This window comes from Chrysemys picta, chromosome 16 (assembly GCF_011386835.1).
Source record: "Chrysemys picta bellii isolate R12L10 chromosome 16, ASM1138683v2, whole genome shotgun sequence".
Classification (NCBI taxonomy): domain Eukaryota; kingdom Metazoa; phylum Chordata; order Testudines; family Emydidae; genus Chrysemys; species Chrysemys picta.
In genome coordinates, this window is record NC_088806.1 from 17,205,541 (window position 1) to 17,227,894 (window position 22,354).

At 48.4% G+C, this 22,354-nt stretch overlaps 1 protein-coding gene across 4 annotated transcripts in view; it reads right to left on the reverse strand.

The window, feature by feature from the left end:
* The window catches only part of KIRREL3 (kirre like nephrin family adhesion molecule 3), a 689,345-nt gene that overhangs the window by 139,534 nt on the left and 527,457 nt on the right, over positions 1-22,354 (reverse strand). For all 4 annotated transcript variants that reach the window (XM_065570446.1, XM_065570445.1, XM_005294677.5 and 1 more), the window contains one exon: positions 12,005-12,110. In XM_065570446.1, coding sequence (XP_065426518.1) covers positions 12,005-12,110 — 106 coding nt within the window. The remainder of the gene's footprint in view (positions 1-12,004; positions 12,111-22,354) is intronic.

Below are 22,354 nucleotides of genomic sequence, written 5' to 3' on the forward strand. Positions count from 1 at the left end.
GGCTTCTCACTATTCGATCCCAGGCCCAGCAGCTGATCTCTCAACACCCACCCTTCCACACTGCTTCTGCCTGGGACTTTATCCTCCAACACGTCAGCTTATAAGGAAGCCACGGGAGCCAATGCTGGAGACAAAGGGAAGGGGATGGCGAGGCCCCACGCCACCAAAGCAACGCAGCCCATAGGGTCAGTGAAAAGACTCCTATGGATTTCAGTGGGAACCGGATTCAACCCTACATGGTGCAGTGCTAAAGCCAGCAGAAGGCTGATCTTGCATTGGCTGGCGCCAGCATGGTATTCACGGGCACCCAAAAGAGTCCCGTCTTGTCCTCAGTCTGAAAGAAGGGCGCTCTACTAGCAATGCAGGACATTGAAGGGTGGCCGGGGGGTGGGGAAGACAGTGAAATGGGGGGCAATGTGTGTGTGGGGGGGTTGGGAGGTAGGTCACAATTTCTTGGGACCATAAGAACCAATTAGAACCCCGTCCCCCCACCTCAAAGAGAATTAATTACAATAAAAGAACTATTCAGAACGAAGCATCTGAAGTAGCACCCACAGGCACTGCCCAACCCCCAAGGACAAGGAGCTGGGATTTGAACGCTGCTCCGCCAGCACAAGCCTCGATGAGGGGCGCGAAAGGGCAGACTGCAGAGATCTGACTAGCCATAGTGCCCACGGTCCCTCTGTGAGCCGAGCCCTGGGGAACAAGACAGACCCGCCTCTCCAGTGGCGTGTAGCACACTGGGTGCCAGTGTAGCACGCTGCAGTCAGGAGGGGGGATTGTAGCCAGCTTTGCTCTCGGTTAGCCTCCTGAGTGCAGCCCACCCAGGCCCCTGGCTACCTGCCCAAGCAGCTTTGGGACTCCAGCTAGCTTTGATTTAGATAGATCAACGCTAACTCGGGGGAGTTGTGCAGCAATCACACCTTCCAAATGCAATAGAGACGCACCCTGAAGGGCACATTCACATCTCAGCTGGGAGCATGCTGCCCAGCCCACGCAGACACACAGGCGCTAGCGCTGCTCGAGATGGCATGCTGAAAATAGCGGTGTGGCCCTGGTGGCCACCTGGGTATGTCCCCGGGGAGCTGGGCAGGTTTCTGCGACTCCCAGCTCCACTGCTATTTTATCTACTCTCTCCGGGAAGCCCACGCCCAGCTGCAGCGTAGACATACCCTGCGTATTACGGCTACCACCAGGGATGTACCCGGGAACCTCTAGCACTAAAGCGCAAGCTCGACAGCTTCAGCACCAGGCACAGGCCTCACATTCTCCCTGCATCTGGCCCCGCGGGGGATACACAGCACACGTTGACCAGCAGGGTACCTAGAGACCAGGTAATTAGGCCACTTCCATTCCCCATTCTCCTGTCATCCTACTCTCATGTGAGTACAGGAGGAGGGGCCAATGGGCTTGCGGCTTAATACCTATAGCTTCCACTCCCACCAGTACTGCCGTGCAGCAGCCTCACCCTGCCTACTGCACCCAGCCAAGCTTTGCAGAATCCGGCCCCTTGCGTTAAGAGTTGATCTCATTCCTTCGGGAGCCTGGCTTCTCTCCCTGGACTGCGAGGTGGAGTTCCGGGGGGGGGGGGGAGGCACGGAAGGGAGCTTTTGTTCCACTTCTCCAGCTTCAGGAATAGAGAGCCAACCTTTCCTGCTTGTCAGCTCCTTCCCCTTTGCAGAGGGCATTTGTCTCTGTTAGCTGAGCAGGGCTTTCCATAAAGCTGTAACGGCCATTCTGCACGCCAGGGCAGAGCCCACGCCTTCCAGAGAGTCCCGCCTCATCGGCGCAACCCGACGCCAAGTAAGATGCATGAAGCTATTAAACACTCAGGCCCGTTTGCTTTGCTCAAACTAAATGGGTTGAAAGGCCCAGATTGGTTCAATTTGGCCTCGTTTTCTGGGCTCATGCCGCTGCACTACATCACTGCGTGCGGAGTATAAGCACAGGACGTGCTCTGGGGGCTGCCGGCCGCAGGGAGCGCTGGTCCTAGGCAGGCCCAGGGGCACGTCCAGGAATGAGCCCAGCAATCCCACCCACACAGTATAGTTCCTCTTTAATCCTTCCGGCAGGCTAGCAGCATCAGGAGGAGAGTGACGGCCTTTGCTTGTGCACAGAACAGCTTCCCCATGCAGCCCTGCCAAAATGCCAACCCCTGACCTAGGGTCCAGGCCTCACCTCCAGAAGCGCAAAGGCTCTAGGTTATGGCGCTCGGCTGATATTCACAGGACCTTGGTCCAGCTCTGCTACAAACTTCTCGGGAGACCTTGGGCAAGTCACTTCATCACTCCCTTTGTAAATGTGGCCGATGAGGCTTCCGGTCTTATTAGTTTATAAGATCTCCAGGCTAGAGACTGCCTTGTGCTGTGCAAATTGTGCGGTGCCTCACACAGCGGGGCCCTGATCTCCAGTCAAACTTATCCAGCTTCAGTACTTTCCTGCTCCCCGTTACCGTAGGGCCCGAGCACCTCACAACCTTTAAACATATTCATCCTCACACACCAGCTGTGCAGTCGGGGAGTGCTGTAATCCCCAGGACACAGCTGGGGAACTTAGGCACGGACAGCCTAAGGCCCAGACCCTCAGAGGTATTTAGGTGCCTAACACCCATTGAAATGATTGGGAGGATCTGGGCCGAAGTGTGTCAAGGTCATATAGTGGCAGGGCCAAGTTCCAGGCTAGCATCCCAACCATTGAGCCGTCCTTCCACCACGTGCTACGCTGCCCTCCAGGAACTGCTATGATACGCAGTGGAGAAAACCGGGCCATTGTCAGGGATGCTTTGGCCCCTCCCTCCAGACCAAACCAAAATGACACCTCAACCCCCACCCCAATCACAGGAATTGCAATAGTCACTAAAGCCATCATTGCTTTCAGCCCCATCTTCCAGCTCCGTGCCTGACCTGGTATAAACTGAGACTGGAGAGAGCAGCGTCAAGCGTGGAGGCTGCCTTTGGCGAACAACTTTCTCTGAAGTGGGAAATCCTTGGGATTTGAGCTCAGATAGGACCGTCAGCTGATTGGGATCCCCAAGTGGGAACACAAGCGGAGCAGTAGCATCTTCAGACAGAGCCAGCCCCACTCTCACCCCACCACCCCGGTAGAGAAAATGCACTCATCAGGAAAGCCAGTTGGAAAATTTCCGATGGAAAGTTTTCCTTCGGAAAACGAGGTTTTTGTCGGCATCAAAACGTTTTGTGGCAACGTTGACTGCGATAACGTTTTCGTTGAATAAATCAGAACGTAGCGCTCTGATGACCTCTTCAGGACGGCGTGTTTTGATTGCCCAGTTTGAAACAACTTTTCCTTTCCATTTTAAAAAATTGCATATCAGAGAAAATAATGTAAAAGATTTAAAAATCGAAATAGGAAAAAGGGTTTTGATTTTATCAAAACAAAATGGTTCCATTGACCTGAAATGGCTTTTTCCCCTGGAATTTCGTTTCATGGGAAACGTCAGAATTTTTTGTTCTTGTTTCATTTTAGAACAGAATTTTTTTTGCAATCATGAAGTTTCCAATGAAATGGAAACTCCGGGTGCTGCACAGCTCTACTCACCGGCCTTCAGAATAACTGAATAGTGCTGCTGCCTTGTACAAGGCAGGGGACAACTTTACTGGCTTATTATTAACAATAAACCCACTTCATGGATATCTTTCATCGGAGGACCTCAAAGCACTTAACGAAGAGGGCAAGCATGCCAGCTGGGCTGAAAACGCAGTAGTGAGCATAGAACTGCCTCCCTGTGGCCCAGGGGGAGGATTTTATCTCACACCACATGGGGAGAAAATGCCAGAACTTGGCAATGCCCTATTTCCCATCACCCTCATCTCTAAAGGACACCAACCTCAGTGTGTCCACACTTGAAGCCAAGCTTTGCCCTGCCAATACACGTGTCCGAGCAGATTTCGGAGCACTTTCTGTAACCCATGAGATGTAGATACCCTCCATGGGGGTCCAAACTTTCACCTCTCAACACTGTGACACAGACCTCCATAACTTGAGCTAAAGCAGCAACTCTGTCAACAGGCAGTAGTAGCAGGCTGTTATCTTCTATTAGGACTAGCTTCTGGAGGGAGAAACATCCTCCTCTTTACAAGCACGTTATATGTGTATGTTCCCCCGTGTCCTCATGACGGTTCATACAACAGTCCATGTGTGTATGCAGAATAGGGTTGCCAACCCTCCCGGACTGTCCGGGAGTCTCCCGAAATTAAAGGTTAGTCTTTAATGAAAGATTATGACATGCGATGAAACCTCCAGGAACATGTCCAACCCAAACTGGCAACTGCAATGCAGAAAGTACTATAGAATGCCTGCAATTGGAAGGATGTGTGTGTATGCAGTAACAGGAGCATGTATGAGGATGCATGTGTGTCCTTTTCTGTGCAAGAGTGTGTGTGTGTGTGTGTGTGTGTGCGTGCGCGCGCACACACACAAGTAAAGGCGTGCATGAGTAGGCACGGGGCCACACAAGAGTGTGCCAATGTTTGTTAGTGCAGGTATGTGTGCAGGGACACTCCATGTCACATGCACAGCGTGCTGCAAGGCTTGTGCACGTGACGCGACATGGCATGCACTCGGGTGCAAACGCGTGTTTGTGACCTCGTCATGCTTAGAGAATGCAGACACTGGCTTTGCAATACAGAGTCCCAGTGCGAAGCCAAGAGAGGCGACAGCTTGCACAGGTTATTCATGGCAAAGACGACAGTGCCGAGTCTGCAGTGGACCCCTGCCCAGAAAAAGGCATTTGTATTGTTTAGACATTTCCTTCTCTGTTCAAAGTTGTTTACCAACAAACACACTGGGAGGTATAAAAAAGAAATGTTGGCCAGAGACCAAGACCTGATATTTCTATCAGAGGATGAGAGGAGCCCCATAACATAAATCAGAGCAGGTCAGTCCCCTGGAGAAAAAAAAATAGCTCTTCTTCCACCTGATCCTAGTTTGATTTTATTTATTTCAAAGAACAGGATGCTCGTTGTCTCTGGTCTCGGGTCTCGCATGACTCCTAAGGAGTCTTGCACCTCCTCTGCAGCCCAGGTCTAGTCTTTCTCGGGGGGATTGAATTACACAGACCACATGGCCCTGGGGACTCCGGGATTTCACCCAAGCGCTGATTTCATATTCGTCTGTTTTCTGATGCCTCCGTGGGCTCTGTCTGCATCCAAGACTCTACACATGTTCCACTCCTTAATACGGTTTCCCTTCAAAAGCAGAGGCAAGGTTCAGAAAGCTGGTTTGTTTGTACTTTCCAGGCTCACAGCTCTGAGTGCATGAACTGCTCGGATAAAGTCTGCTGATTTTTGTAATAAGAAAATGTGACTCTCTCTCCTCTTATTGAGAGCCCTGGAGAGCCACCACATCTTTTATCCCTGTGCTTGGCTGATGGGCACGTGGCTCGTCCCCATTTGAATGGCTGCAGATGACGTCTAGAACTGTGCAAAGGGATGTTTTCACCCACTGCTGTGAACTGGAGCCAAGGCCAGATGTCGTCATGGTGCTGGGGCCACGGTGTGGGAACTGCCACGTGACTGGGGATTTTGGTTGTACAACCCAAGGCACCTTAAAGTGACCCAGTGCTTGGCACTTTCTGAAAATTTAGACCCCTTTAAGGAGTTTCAGTTTGGACGCCCAAAATACACAAGCGCTTTGAAAATCTTGGCCACTGAGGTTTGGATGAGATATAAAGTCAAAATCCTGGACTGCTTACCATCATTAACAATCTCATAATGCCATCAATCCCAAGGTCCCAGTCATATTCCAGTTTTAGAATGTACCTCTTGCCTGTCCACTTCTCCCTACAGTTTCAAAGAGATATATTATTGGGGGGGGGTTCCCCTTCTTCTTCATATCCTCTCCTAAACGGCTGTGTCCTGTCCTGACAGCTGCTGTGTTCCACTCCAGAGATGGCTGCATTTCAGCGGTGGGAGAACTGACCCTTTTGCAAAGTCTGTCAAGTGCTTTGGGATTCTTCGGCATGAAACCGGAAAGCCCTAAATCAATCATAGCTGTTAGATGAAAGGAAACCCTGGAATGGTGGCAAAATCCCCTTAGCTTGTTATTGTGGTGAAAAAAAAAGCGTCGAGTGATGTCAATCCATTAAGGGAGCTTAAGAAACTCAAACAAATGAAGTGCTCACATTTTTCAGGCTCCTTTTCTTTGAAAAACAAAACAACAACTAAACAATTTGCTATGCAAAAAATACAACCCATCAAATGAGCAATTAATTTTTTTAGAAAGACCATCATGCAATGGATCATAAAATGCTTTGGAGTGAGTGAGACACAGAGAGGGCTTGATAGAGCTGCGGATGCTGACACTAAGGCAACTAGGGAGGGTGAAAGGACAAATGGCACTGAAGTGGGGGAGAAGGAAAGGGAAAGCAGTGCTAGAGCTGCAGGGAGGATGACTGGAAGGAGGCAGGAATGGGGAAGAGGAGTGTGATATTTAGACACAACATGGCGATTAAAGAACAGAAGGACAGCTCTTTGTGCTGTTACAAGGGAGCAAACCTGTTTGAGACCCTGCCCTGGGGGAGTCCCCATTGTAGGGGAATCCTTAATGGAATGGAGCTCCTATGCCACACACCCCATGCTGTGGCCAGTGCAGTGGGCCTGGCCAGAGGAAAGGGGGCATGGCTGGGCATCCCTTACCCTGGTGATACCAGAGGCTGGGGCATTGGGAGACAATGCAAATTAGAGCAGCCCTCAGACTGCTCTAATATGCACCAGTGGTGAGTGGAATCTAGCCCAGCATCAAGTGCCCCAGGGCCACTGAGATGCAAAGGTGTCATAAAGCCATTTCAGCAGCCCCTCCTTAGCTGCACTAAGCTGAAGCTGAGGAAAAGGCTAGTTCAAGCAGTCTTGAGCTTTGGGGTTGTGTCAGGCTGCGGCCAATGTCTTGTCACTCAGCCAAGGGGGGTTGTTTTCCCTTTGACTGTGCAAGTGAATGCATCATGGTGTAATGTCTCCTGAGAAAGTTCACCAAGTTATTTTCCCAGCTTGGCATGTGCTTCTTCATCTTTTTTTTTTTTACCATACTTATGAAAACAGAGCTATTTGTATCTTTGACATTAATTGACTTCTCAAATTAATAACTCTTCTTTGTAACTAGGAATGCAATTATTGCTTTATTGCGCTGATGGCAAGATTTCCAGCCAGCAGGAATAGCTGCTACCAGCACACTCAATTGTGCTAATTAAGCTGTAAAAGTCTAACAGGAGGTAGGTCATGATAACCTGTCCCCGGAGGTGCTGCTCAGTTAATATAAACTGTTTTTTTTTTAAAAGTATAAATGATTGTGCATGTGTGTGTAACACCAAGTGATGAGTGATGAGCAGCTGATTACAGCTGTCAATATGAAAACCACTGCAATGCTGAAGGAGGGCCAACAAGAGAAGTGATGTTGTCTGGTGCAGCGGTTCTCAACCTTTTTTCATTTGCGGACCCCTTTGGAAATCTATTGTCTGTATATATATAGTTGAATTCTGTACAGTCAGTTTCTAGTCTAAGTCATTTATGGAACCCTTAGACATACTCAGATTATGTCCACAGAGCACAGGTTGAGAACCACTGATCTATGGGTCGGGCACTGGAGTGGTGATCAGGAGACCTGGGTTTTGTTCCTGGTCCTACTGTGTGACTTTGTCACTTCCTCTCTGTGTGCCTGTACTTCCATTCCCACCCTTTGTCTACTGAGACTGTAAACTCTTTGTGGCAGAGATGTTTCACTGTGTATCTTTCCTTCCAGAGCCTGGTGGTGTCACTGTGCCATACTCAGCAGCTCCTTACATGACTTGAGGCTGTGTCCAGCAGCCTCAATGAAGAAATCCTTTGGATTCACTAGAGCTGAGTCCTATCTCTTCTATAGCACAGTCATTCCCTGCATTGGCCAGAAGGAACACTAGGTGTTTCTGTCCCTCTTCCACTGTTAGCCCACTGTTATCTCAGGAGCAAGAGCTCCAAACTCTCCTCCCAGCGTGGAGAGACATTGCTAGGCTTGGTTGATCATTGTTCATTTGGGAAGCCCTGATGTTTGGTTGGTGCAGATTTTGTTGGGGGGTGGGGGTTGTGGGTTAAAACAGAGGCTCCCCAACTTCCCTCCTCTGAACCCTCATGTGGCTCATCAGAGCACCCCTCAGAACTGACCGCCCTGTATTTTCCACGACAATGCTAGATCTGCCAGCCGCTCAGGACAGCGGGTGTGTGTGTACAACAGCTTTGCAGTGAGGGTAAGCTGCCTGCAGTTCAAAGCATGTGCAATCAGATTCCACTGTCTTCATTTTCCTCACCCTTGTCTATCTAGTCACAGTCCCTATTGACGGAGCACAGAGCACCATGTGCCAGGGATGGGGCTGTCACAGGATTTCCAGACATGTGAGGTGTGTTCTGGCCACCGTTTAGACAGCTCTTCCTCCTCTCTCCTCACACGTTGACTTGTGGCAACTAGAACCGATGCACACAACCCAATAGCGGAGTTCTCAGATTCCAGGACTGTGAGTTTTATTGACCAGATTTACACGCATGGGTATACACACCACCCTGACTACACTCCCAAAGTCCTGTCCCAGCCGGCACTGGGCTCAATATAAAACCTAGGAGGGATTCTCTGGATGGGCAGCCCTGCCCTGATTGTTCCAACGTCTTGCTCAAGAAACTAGAAGAGAGATCCTGCTAGACATTATGTGTTTTGCAAGATACTGGAGTCAAGATGCCAACTGAGAGACCTCTGTTGTCTGTAAGCCTCAGCTCTGCTAGGGGACCAAAAAGGAATCACATGCATGACACACGTAATGTTAAGGGGGATTGCTGAAATTAATTTGACTCAACTGGAAGTTTATCTTTATAGTTCTTATATGTCTGATCAGCTTGAGGATACACAGGAGTCAAACCACAAGGTCCAGCATGTGGACTGATCCAAAATGCAGCATCCCTAGGGAAGAGCCAGTCCAGCCTTGGTATCCTGGGTTGGTTTGGGGAAGCACAAAAGAGAACGGATGATGAGGTAATTAATAGGCAGGTCTACAGCACCTATTGAGGATCTCAAAATGTCTGACACAGGGATCAGACGGGAAAAAAAAAATTGATGGTACTGTCCCAGGCTCCATCCCAACCCTTGCTTGAGTCACGATGCCAAAACGAGTTACCACTGGGAGCAGATTGTGCAGATCTTGATAATATGATTGGCCCTCTCCTTTCTCATATGCTTTGATCATCAATGAAGTGGTTAATGACACCACTAATACATAACCTTTATACAGTAACATCTAGAGTTACGAACAGCAGAGTTACAAACTGACCAGTCAACCGCACACCTCGTTTGGAATTGGAAGTACACAATCAGGCAGCAGCAGAGGCCAAAAAAAAAAAAAAAAAAAAGTGCAATACAGTACAGTACTGTGTTAAACGTAAACTACGAAAAGAAAAGAAAGGGAACGCAGCATTTTTCTTCTGCACAGTAAAGTTTCAAAGCTGTATTAAGTCAATGTTCAGTTGGAAACTTTTGAAAGAACCACCATAACGTTTTGTTCAGAGTTACAAACATTTCAGAATTATTAACAACCTCCATTCCAAGGTGTTCGGAACTCGGAGGTTCTATGGTATATCGCGTCACATGTGGAAAACACTGTACTGTAATTAGTCATTGGCTAATTAATTCTCAAATCATATGCAAGTGGTAGGCAAGTATTATTCTACAGAAGAGGAAATTGAGACAGGAAGGTGAAATGACTTGCTCAACATCACACTGTGAGAGGCTGGGTTAGAACTCAGAGCCTCTGGATTCCCCAACCTGTGCCCGTTCCACAGCTCATGCTGCCCCACTCTGGCTATTTAAATCAGCGCCACTGGGATTCAGCGTTCACACTCGGCTAGGATAAACAGGTCTGCTCACACCTCTTTCAGAGCTATTGTAGCAGGTTGTCCGTAGATTCAGGCAGACACCACAGCACTGCTATGCAATCAGTCACATTCTGAGCATTTTCTATCCAGTCATAAGGGCTCGAAGGTTTTGATTTTTTTTTTAAACTCAAAAGCTTAGATTCTGGGGTGCAAGATGGACGCTCGAGAAAAGTGACCCATGGTGTTGAAGCAGTCTGACCCTGACTTTTGTGAACATTAATTAATTTACCACTAAGAGACCCCCCGGGAGAAGGATATTATTTCTGAGGCGCACACAGATTCAATGACTTTCTCCAAGGTCATTGGCAAATTTAAGACTGGAACACAGAAGCCCTCTTGTCCAGGTATTAGCAACTTTTTCTAGCCTCCCAGACTCTACAACCTTCTCCATCTAGCTGGATCTGGCCAAGATCCTCCCCATATTTGGAGCAGGGCGGTCGTGAGTTGTGCTGGTTAGGAAATTTTTGATGAAACTTTTTTTTTCACCAAAAAATGCCGATTTTTCTAAAACTGGTCATGAAACAGGATCACATTTGACAAATCCCCTGAAACGAAAAATTTTTGGAAAAGAAAAATTTGGAAATTGTCCAAATGTTTCGTTTTGACATTTTTTGTTGTTTGAGTTGAAATGGCTTTCCAATTCTAAATGTTAGTTCATTTACATTTTAAAAAGGGTTTAAAAAGTGAAAATAAAAATGAAACATGTTGAAACTGAAATGATCAAAATGAAAGGTTTCGATTGACCTGGCACAATTTCTTTTCAGTTTGCTGGTTTGCAAAAATATTTGAGATTTTTGACTTTTCAGGATGCGAAAAAATATTGAAATCTCAAAAATTCTTTCAGGAGAGGGAAAACATTTCCTGCCCACCCCCAGTCTTGAGTGGACCCCTGGCCCTGTTCTGGACCCCCAGTTTGAACACCCCTACTCTGTGCCAGTGGCTCTCAACCTTTCCAGATGACTGTACCCCTTTCAGGAGGCTGATTTGTCTTGCGTACCCCCAAGTTTCACCAAACTTAAAAACTATTTGCTTACAAAATCAGACATAAAAATACAAAAGTGTCACAGCACACTAGTACTGAAAAATTGCTTCCTTTCACATTTTTACCATATAATTATAAAATAAATCGATTGGAATATAAATATTGTACTTACAGTTCAGTGTATGGTATATACAGCGGTATAAACAAGTCATTGTCTATATGAAATTTTAGTTTGTACTGTCTTCGCTAGTGCTTTTTATGTAGCCTGTTGTAAAACTAGGCAAATATTTAGATGAGCCGATGTACCCCCTAGAAGACCTCTCTGTGTACCCCCAGGGGTACACGCACCCCTGGTTGAGAACCACCACTCTATGCTATGTGGCCTCCAATGATCCTGCATTTTACCTTATACTGTTCTGATTAAACAGCCTCTGCCATGGGTACCAAGAGTGCAATAGAAGCCCAGAGATGCTAATGAAGTTGTATCTTTCAAAAAGACTATGTAAAAAACAAACAACCCCCATATTCTCCCATAATAGACTGTTCATTCAGTTGTGTTTTGATCGTTATGCCCCCAAACATATGGTTACACTACCATGCTGCGAGGGCTCTAATCCCCTCTAAAGTGCCAGTGAATCTCTGACCAAGGAGTTTAGTGTGTGCAGCAAAATGCAGCCGGCGGCCGTTGCAGAGATGGAGTCCATTAACATACAACATCACTATCGAGGGGAGAGACTGTGGCTGGAGCACCAGACAGCACTGGTCTCTGGCTGCAGCAGCCCTGCTCAGCCAGGAGAGGGAATGGGAATGCGGGAGCAGGTCCATTCCGGTACAGGAGGGAGCAATGCTAGTTCTATACCCCAGCTAATACTTCGCATGGTCAGTGCAGTTGGGCCAAAGCCCATCTTATCCAATCCACAAGAGCAGGTGCCAGGCTGTAGCCACGCATGGTAATAAACACAGCAATACACAACAGCTCCAAAACCACTGGCTGCACTCAGGGAAGCAGCTCCATACGGCCAGCCAGTAGAGTACATCAACATGAGCACGACTCCAGTAGGGGGCAGTGTTAAACATCCCCCATAGCGAACAAAAGCCCACTCCTTGCGGGCAGTCTTACCTGTACTGGGTTGCCGCTGGGTTAGCCTTGGCAGAGCAGTGAAACTTCACCGTGTTGTCCTCAAGCACTGGCTGGGGCTCTACGGACAAGTTGACGAGAGGCGGGTCTGCAAGGAGACATCGACAATCCATCAGCTGTCACATGGATAAGTGTATTTCACTGCCGCAGAAGGCGCATCGCTCAGCTCCGGCCATGCCTTCTGCTGCAGTGGGTGAATGCTAACTGGCAGGTATGTGACCCAAGTGATTGATTTAAACCCTTTCATGCCAGAAGTCCAGAGTCCCGAAAGCACTTGGTGAAGCCATGTGCTCTTTGGGACACAGCAGAGATTGGGGAGTTGGGGCTCACGGGCTCTGTTCCCAACTTGGCCACTTATGTGCTGCATGAGTCTCAGGGTCTCTCTCCCAAATCTATACAGGGCCTTTCCACCCACAGTGCAGCTCATGGGGCTTCTTTCTTTGCTCCAAGAGACAGAGGGACTAAGGGGCCTTTACCAGGTTCAGAGCCTGCTGTTCCGGTGATCAGCTCAGTGATGGGCTGAAGAGGATGCTTCGGACGGAGCAAGTGCCAGCAAACACTGGGGCATGTGCTGAGTTCAGCGAGGATGGTGTGAAAGGCAGCGCAGGGGGCATTTGCAGCATTGGGGTTAGTTCACAAGCACACTCTGCCCTCCTCATTATTTATATTACAGTATTATTTGTCTAGCAGCAGTAGCTCAGGCCCCATTGTGCAAGGGGCTGTACAAATACACTGTTCAAGACAGTTCTTACCCTAAAGTGCTTAGACTAAATAGATGAGACAGAGAAAGGAAACGGAGCAGAGCAGGGAATTACTTATCCAAGGTCACACAGCAGAACAGCAAACAGAGCCCAGATCTCGGCAGCCCCCTGCTTAGCCACTGGATCACACTGCGGCCCTGGCTTTGGGCACACCCCCGTCAACAGCTGCTTGTCTGTGACTGGCCTTCTCCTCTTAATTCTGGCTGAGGAGGATGTACCTCAGGGATCCTAGCAAAACAGCTCTTGGCAGTATCACCCCTAAATGTTTCCTCCATTTCTCTCTCCTCTGTAAGGAGGCTATTGGCAAAATAACCCCAAACAGTTAGGCCTCTTACATACAGGTACTCCTACTACGTCACCAATCTATCTATCTGCCGCACTCACGGATCACTCAGTAGCTCATCACCATTTGCACTCTCCCTTGGAGGTGAGGAATGGTGTTCACTGGATCTTCCAGCCAATGAAAGTCCAGTTCAGGCCTGACATTCTTCTCTTGCCCTCTCTCCTCTCCATTTCTCTTTTCTCCTCCCTGTTTTTTGGCCCTGTCTGTTATCTGGGCAAACACTGGGGCAGAGGCATTAGCAGAGGGGGCTGACCCCTGGCTTTGATGGCTAATAAGTCAGGGATCCATCCCAGCTGGAGACGACTCAAGATAAAGAGCTGAAAGACAGAGAAGAAACTAGAACCATCCAGTGCTAAATGACATGGTACAGCAATTATCTTAATGCACACACACATCACGGACAGCTCCACACGCACAGATATGCACACATCACAGCTCACACAGACACACACAAAAACTAGAATACACACATCTCTCTCTCATACACAGGCAAACAACATGTGCATGTATACACAGGGGCCCACACAAAGACATGTGCCGCACCCTAACATACAGCCACACAATATTCACTCCTAGGCACACTGTGCATAGACACACACAAGGAAGCATACACACACACCCCCACAAGGCAGCAAGCCAGACTTGAGCAACACGTGCTGAGAATGTGTTGCTCCTCTAGAACTGCTGAACTGTGCTGTATGCTGACCCTCTCCCCATTCCCACCTCTGTGCCTTCGGAGGCCACCTGGAGGAGGAGATGTTATTGCAGACATCAAACCCTTACCGGACTTGTGCTCTGCACCAGCATCCTTTTGCTATAACAGAACCAAGGCAACAAGCAGCCAGGATGCATTCCAGACGGCCCAGAGTCCACATGCTGATCTGCAGCTTACATGTTTGCCCACTACCACACCAACCCACACGGACCATCCGCTCCTGTTCTCCAGCACTCCGCTCTATCCAAGGCCTCGGGGGTGGATGGCTGATTTACAGTGGCGTTGAGCAACTGCTGCTCCCATCGGTTTTACTTGGAGTTCTGCGCCTCTGAAAATCAGGCCCTGAGGTTTCAGCGGGGTCCATCTAAGCCACGTGGGATGGGGACTTTTCCAAGGGAGACTTTCAGTGGTCTGTTTAATGGCCTGGGGCAAGACCCCATGCTCTCGCATTGTTCATGTTAATAACGTATGCACTGTACCAAAAATCAGCTAAGGGTCCAGCAGGGGAACTCGCTAGCTTGCTTTCATTTCTAAAGCGAATGGCTCAGGACTTGTACAACCCACTTCAGGATCCTGCTGGGAGGCAGGCGTCATTATCCCCATTTTACACACAGGGAGTGTGTAAGTATTGGAAACGTGACTTGGGCAAGTACCCACAGAGGTGGGCACAGAACCCAGGAGACCTGGAGCTGACTGGGACCATCCTGCTGTCACCACCATTCCTAGGATTAGAGCCCTTGAGACTGAAGGGCTCTGTTTATCCCTCACATGTGCTCTGCACACTTCAGCAGCTGGCCAGCTCTGCCTTCATTGTCTCACTAATGGGCCCCACCCTTGACCTGGGAGAATTAGCTCTAGGGGAATTCTGTTTCCAAGGCCCATTCAGATCTCAGCCTCTCTGTGTTAAGGCCAGCAGAAGTACCAGTGAATGCCAGTGGGGATGGTGATCTTGTAATCTAGACACTTGTTCACTGGCAACGAGATGGAGGTGACCAAGCCACCCAGGAGCAGACAGAAAGTAACAACAGAAAGTGATCACTACTGACCTGAGCCCCTCTATCTTGAGGGCCTTCACTGTTGGACAGGAGGGAATTTCAAGCCTTTGTTGGCAGAAGAAAGGTAAAGCTCTGTGAGACAGAGTGCACTTGGGGGCTGGCCCATGACTTTTGGAATGAACTCACTAAGGCCCATCACAAAGCTTCCCACCTTCCATCCAAGGGCAAAGCACATTTCTTTGACCTGCAATTCTCCAACGTCAGCGTAGAGCAACAGCTATATATCCGCCCCCTCCAAAACAAAGCTCTCCCCTGCACACGCTTCTCCCCCTGGGGAGAGGATGAGAAGACAAACACATGACACACATGAAGGCACCTCACTTATTTCACTACTGGAAGGCATTCAGGCCCAGATATGCAAAAGTATTTAGGTGCCTAACTGTCACTGATTTCCACGGGAGCTGGGCACCTAAATATCTTTGAGGATCTGGGCCTCAGATGCTGCAGTGATGAGCATGGGATAAGAACCTATTTAGATTAGAAGAAGAACCATCCTATTAGTTAGATGGGCCTCCAACAGTGACATCACTTTGCATTTCTTTAGTGCCTTTCCTCCCAAAGGATCCAGAAGCACTTTCCAAGCCAGCCGTGCCCATCACATTCCTACGCTGCATGGTACTTGCTAATATTCCCATGCTGGCTGGGAGTTCTTAAATCTACCACGATTTAATGCACATACAAGCTCAGACATGACATTTCACTTCAAAAAATAAAGGGAGGCTTGTGAATCCCATTTAAGGGAATAAACTGTCTTGCTTTGAAATGTTCCTGTCTCACATTGCACTCTGTAATGATGATTTTTTGTGCATCTATTACCTTGAAAGCGGCATTTACTCTCTTTCATCAGCCTAATCATCCCTGCCAAGTCCTAACTGGTGTCACAGACCTTTCTTTAGACTGATACTCTCTGTTATTTTGCCTTTTATATGATAAGCATCTAAAATACTTACTGCCCAACAAAATTTAGAAGAGAGGTGAAGAAAAGAGAAGAAAGCTTCAGCAAGGGTTGGACATGTATATGGCTATAGACTATCCACACTTATCATCATTAATGACAGGGTTATTAAACCCCAAGCTTCAGGATTTAAGCCAATCTCTAACGAACCGAGACCGGGCTCGGGGAAGATGATCCCACATCTACTACTGTGGGGTTCTTATATCTTCTACTGAAGGATCTGGCCACTGTACGAGACAGGACCTTGGACTACAAGAACCTTGGGTCTGATCCACTTTAACATGTCTTATGTTGCTTAGCAAAAGCTCTATAGAGCTTGGCTTTATCAACAAGTGTTCTAGGAAGCCAAGACATTTCCCGATGTGATTCTTAGCTTTCTCTGTGTGTCTGTGATGTTACCTGCTAGTGTCTTGGCCACAGAGAGGATGAGGGATCTACTCCTAGTTCCAATGAAAGGCTTTCCTTTAGTTCACATGGTGGAGGCCTATGGCTGAAGAAGCAGGGATCCAGGCCCTGGTCCAAGATTTGTGTAGTGACTGTTTATAGAACATGGATTCCTTACACTGTGATCTAAGTACAAAAGCTTCACCCAGAAATACAAAAGGAGCTCACGACTCAGAGCTCAGTAAGGGTGAGGTTCAATCAGCCCTAGGAAGGTACAGCTGCCTTTGTGAAGAAGCAGGTCCGCAGTGGGGCATCCATCTGGGATAGATCTGGATGTTGGGATAGGCATGGCCAGGAAGACAGTTCTTGTGTATGCTTTGGAGCCTCCACTGGGGTTAGAAATCAGCCCTCTGCAAGCCAACTTCATGTGCTGCTATCACAGAAGGGAAGTCAGCTGATGATTACCACCATCTGCTGATTCCTCATCCTTTAATAGTAGAGTATTTTCCTATAGGACCTACTGCTAAAAGCAGGGGATTCTCCCACTGCCCTGTTGGAGACCAATGCAGGACCTCTAAGGTTGCCCCTGTGCTTCTGTGGGGAAATATCAGTGATGCTGCCCAAGGGGGTGCCACCTTTGGTCTGAAGGTATGGCTGAGAGAGACCACAGCTGGGATTCCCAAAGCTGCCTGTGGGATTTGGATGCCAAGATCCTATTAAAATTAATGGGAACTGGGTGTTGAAATCCCCTAGGCAGCTTTGAGAATCGCAGCTGCGGTCTCTCTCAACCATGGTCTCAGCCTTCAGACCGATTTCATTCAGTGTGACGGCTGCCCTCCTGGCCGACAGACTGGGGGGCTTGAATAGGGGACTTCCAGAGCTATGAGCATGAGCTGCTGCAGCTTGAGCTAACGAGCCAAGGCTCCACAGCTGGGGCTGTAACAGACTGGTATTGTCAGTAGGTTAGCAAGGAGAAGGACCTGTAACACACACTCACCAGTGGGTTACACCAGCATTCATGGCTCCATTATTCATCAGGGTGGCACCTAAAAGTGGGATGAGTTTCAGAACTCCCACAGCTCCTGTTGACTTGAGTGGGGACATGGGAACGCTCAGCACCTTGGGTAATAAGGCCGCTTTTATTTTAGGTGCCTAAATTTGGGGATTAGGAGCCTATCTTTAGTCACCCAGATGGCAAGATTCTGGCCTTTGTGGATCACACTGGAACCAGGCAGCAGGACAGGAAAAGTAAGGGAAGAGCAGTTCACTGAATTCTTCTGAACCTAGGAAACTGGCTTCCTTTGAATGCTGATGGGAACACATTGCAATGATGCAGCTTCCATCCAAGGAGCTTCTTAACTGTTCCCACCTAGCGGCCCGCTGACGCAGGTGAGCACAGCTAGCCCGTTGTACGGAGGAAGGCGCTGGTACTAACCCCACATTTCACCCCAGGCATGGAGAGAGTAAAGCCTGGATTGCTCCTCACCCTGTAGGGATATGCGGGGCCTAAGACGCTTCCCCCTTGTAGAGGGGGGATAGACACCATCGCCATGCTTGTGCTCCCACACACAAGGGCCAGAGGAGTCTAGATTGCCCAAAAGGTCCTTCCATAGGGCTCAAGTCATGACCCTGCTGCTTCTTGCATGATGGTCAATGGAAAAGCCAAGAATAGAATGGCTGCAGGCCCATTGGCTTAGCCAAACTGGACATTAGGCACAAATCTGTGATGATGATTTAACCATTTGAACAATCCACCAAGGGAAGTGGTGGATTCCCCATCTCTTGTTGTTTTCAAATCAAGCCTGGAGGCCTTCCTGGAAGAAGCTTTAACCAAACACAAGATATGGGGCTCGGTACAGGAGTAAGTGCATGAAATTCTATCGCCGGTGATAGACAGGAGAATCTAATGGTCCCTTTGACTCTAAACTCTACACATCCATGTATCTATGAACCGCAAGTCCATCCTCCTTCCCAAGGGTGTCCAATGGTCCTGACTGTATCACAAAGGTATTATGATCCAGGTGGCTAGCACATCCAGTCTGTTTGCTGTTCCCTTAGCTCATGTTTCACTAGCTCTCTCTAGCCTCCTTCTGTCGTACTTCTTCCAAACGGGGCTCAGAGAGAGAGAACAGTTCAGAACTCCACTGGACGGATGCAGGTGGAGTCTTTTTGGTGACAACCTTGACAGCTGTCTCTCATTAATGCTAATCAGCAGAGTGGGCAGAGCTAGTGGTGGTGGTCAGGGGCATCAGTCCCCAAAGAAGTGGCAGGTCTCGAGGAGGTGGGAGCAGAGTCTCATTGCTCAGAGCTCCCCAGCTTGTCGTAGAATGGGGTGTCATTTGTTCATGAGATACCTACCTCGCTTGCAAAGAGGAAAACACAAAACCCCTTCAGAGTGCCGCAGAATGGGGCTGATTTGCATGATGTGTTCTGCATCGGGCGTCTGTGCTGATATTGGTTTGTGCTGCCATTTGGAATGGTACCTGCTGCACAGACACCAGGCCCCTTGCACCCTTTGCTGAGCAAAACAGAAGATGACAGCAACTCTCACGGGAAATTAATGAGAACACCTGGGACTTTTATCCTGGAAACAAATCAGGCCGAATTTGAGCCACCAAAAAAGGAGGTAACTGAAAAGCACGGGCCGCTGCGAATCAGAACAGTGCCACTGACATCAAGGATTTAGGATCTGTCCGCAGGAGATTTGCATGTGTGATGTGAAAGAATACAGTGCCGGTGAAAGGGCCTGCTAGATAGCACTGGAGGCTACAGCACTTTTTTTATTCACAACACACACGGGTGAAATCCTGGCCCTATTGCACACAATAGGAGAGACTTTAATGAGGCCACGATTTCACCTGTAAGCTTCCCCTGTGCTGTTCAGATCTACACAGAGCACGTGAGAGGGCGTGGCTAAGCAGAGAGACCTGAATGTGCATGGAACCTGAGCTCACCTTTTCCCTGCTAGATATCCGTGAGACTTCCATGAGGAACATTGGCAGGGGGAACCCGTCATTGACACTGCACCAGCTCTGCATTCCCAGGGATGCCAGTCTGGCACCTTTTCCGGGCAGAGGTACATTGGAGGGTGCGGGAAGGTGCGGTGGTCCTGTGGGCTGAGTGGAACAGGCTCCTACATCTACAGAGATGCTGAGTTATGGGCGTTTCTCACATGTGCAATAACCCGAGTGCACATCTCTTGTGATAAGAGACGGGCCAGCTGAACCACACAGCACAGAACAGATGGCGGTGAGACAGATATCCAGGCCCTGTATTCCACCACGGAAGCTTCCTGGTGATGTCAGATAACGCAAGACAGATGCTCCCCAGATTCGTGTTCCCAGCAGAAATTTGGAGACGGAGAATGAGATCTTTAAGGATCCAATGAGCTGCCTTCCCTAGCCTCTCTCTTTAAATTTAGCTTTTTCAGTGAACTTCATTGTGGTGGAAAGGTTAGCAGTCTTGAAGAACAATATCCTCCTGTGATAGACTATTCCCGTGATCACGCCCTAAAAGACACACTTGTAATAATGTTTATCCAAGGTATGCCTTGTGAGGTATCATTTAAAAACTCATAATTTGCTGATCAGTAATGTCATGGCAAAATGCACATAGCAGTGTTGTGTGTGAAGTTATAAAAATAAACTGAGATCACAACTAAAAGTAGGTTTTCCACAGAAGTCTGGGGAGTGGCCAAACCAGTTCCTCAGAGACAGAGGGCCTCAGCCAGGTATAAACAAGGCTAATGGGTCATTACCTGCTAGGTGTCTATTCTTTGGCAGAAAAGGAGGCGGGGAAAACATTTACATTTTAGCAAAGAAACAGCATGGAGTTCCTGTCCACACAGACTGCCTGTTGCTTTGTTCCCAGCTGGAAATGCTTCTCAGCAGGGGGACCGGCACCCCAAGACACCCCTTTCTCTCTGCCTATCGCATTCACTGGACCTAAAGAGAAAACGGAAGCAAGCGCTGGACTCTGGGGAAGTGATCCTGCCCTATGGGGTTTGGCCAGAAGATGGCTGAAAGCATGTGGTGAGAAATTTTGCTTGAATATGATACAGTTTGTTAAGCTAGGTATTAGTAAACGTCTTATCTTTATTTTTCTTGTAATCATTTCGGACCGTTATGCCTCATTACTTGTATTAATTTAAAATGTCTCTCTTTGTAGCCAATACACTTGTTTTACTGTTTTATCTAATCCAGTGTGTGTAAATTGAAGTGTCTGAATAACTATTTGAATTAATAAGCTGGCTGATTGTTCCCATAAAGGAATAATAAACTTAAAATATTTTGTACTGTCCTGGAGAGGGCTGGGCCGTACAGGGCATACAGTGCTGGGGGGAAACCTGGGACTGGGGGTGTGTTGGGGTCACCCTGCAGTATAACCAAGGCTGGTGACAGCCAGAGTGTAACCCAAGTGTGGCTGGCAGGCTGCAGTTACACCCAGTCACGCGGGATAGGGTTTGCATGCTGGGAGGCTGTTTGTGAGCGGCCCAGGTGGGAGCTACTTCAGCAAGTCATTGAAAGGCACCCAAGGCTGCAGGACAGGGGTGACACAGCTGCTCAACAGTCTAGATTGTACCTTGGTATGTCACACCCATCTACGCACACACAGGTACAGAATGAGCATGTTTCACCCTCACCCCACCGTACTGTCTTGTCTTGTCCACGAGCTGGGTTGACCCCCCCCGGGGGATTAATAGATTATGAGGCTAGAAGGGACCATTCGGATCATCTTAATGTGAGCTCCTGTGTGACCCCAGGCTATAGAACATCAGAGATTCCACTCTCCATGCTCCTCTTGGGGCGGTGCTCTGTCTCCTACTGGTGGCTGGGTCACACCTAGCAGGCAACAGAGGGTTATGGTTTTACAACCAGAGAACCCAGGTCCAATTCCTGCTGCCGATGACCCAGGCAGGAAGGTGGTATTACGAGAACAACCCATTTCACCTAAGCCACTGAGCCCCCATCCGACAGCACTTTCAGGTGAGAAGAGCTGCAGCGGAGGCAAGTGCACCCATAGCAGGCAGAAGGCCAGAGAAGAGGCTGGCGAGGAAGAAAGCTCTCCTGCAAAAACAGCCATTGCTGGTCCTCGGTGCCTTCAGGTATGGGTCCAAAGTAAGCCAGGTGCTGCTCCAGGCCCTCCCTGGTGGTTCCTTAGGGGATAGCAAGCGAGTCAGAGCTGTGCGGCGCTCACCTCAGTAGGCAGACGTCCTTTCTGCGGGACCCCACTGGGCTGAGCAAAACAAGGGAGTGGCGGGGTTAGCCCCTGTGTGTGAGCTTGGCAGGATTCATGGCAGTTGAGAGGTCACGCAGAGAGGTGGCCGTCTCAGAGAGACAGAAGAATAAATATCTGGACAGCAAAGCAGGATGCTGATCTACCTTCTCCTTCACCAGGCTCCCACCTCATTAGGTGGGCGAATTTACACTGCCAGCTCCCTGCTTCGTTGTGAGCACAGCCACCTGCCTTCTTGATGGGAAATTATGTCGGGAAATTACAGGTATTTTCAATTTACCCTAATCTCATTTAAAAATGTGCAATTCAAATGACAATAAAGGCAGCGCAGTTGGGAATATAAATGAGATGTGCTAACACAACAGCCCAGAGATATATAGCCCGCTCCTAATTCATTTGCAGGTGTCCTGACACTTCCCCATTGTTATGCAACAACAGCTAATCACCTTCCTTTGTTAAGTATGAATCACACTTCTCTTTAGTAGCTTCCCCATTGTTTGATGGTTTAGTAGCTGTGTTTAGGATTTATAGAGGAGCCTCTATGTATGAAAAGGAGCAGGGCTCCCTTCTGCACTTAAAAAATGTAGATAAAAAGGAGAAAATGAATTAAAAAGTCTTTGATCTTTCCTGTCACAAATGGGATTGTGTTGTCTAATGCTCCGGTAATGTTCCAGAGATTCCCCATAACAAAGGGAGACACCTGCACATATTTTTTTAAAGACATTTACATAAATGATAACTCATCATAATGTAATGCCACTCGGTTACAATTATAATAATTCCTTCCTGGCTGCTTGTAATTAATTCGAATGATTGAATTGACTTGCCCCAGCCGGCAGCCAACTGGGAGGAGCGTATACACACATGCACACACATATTGCATA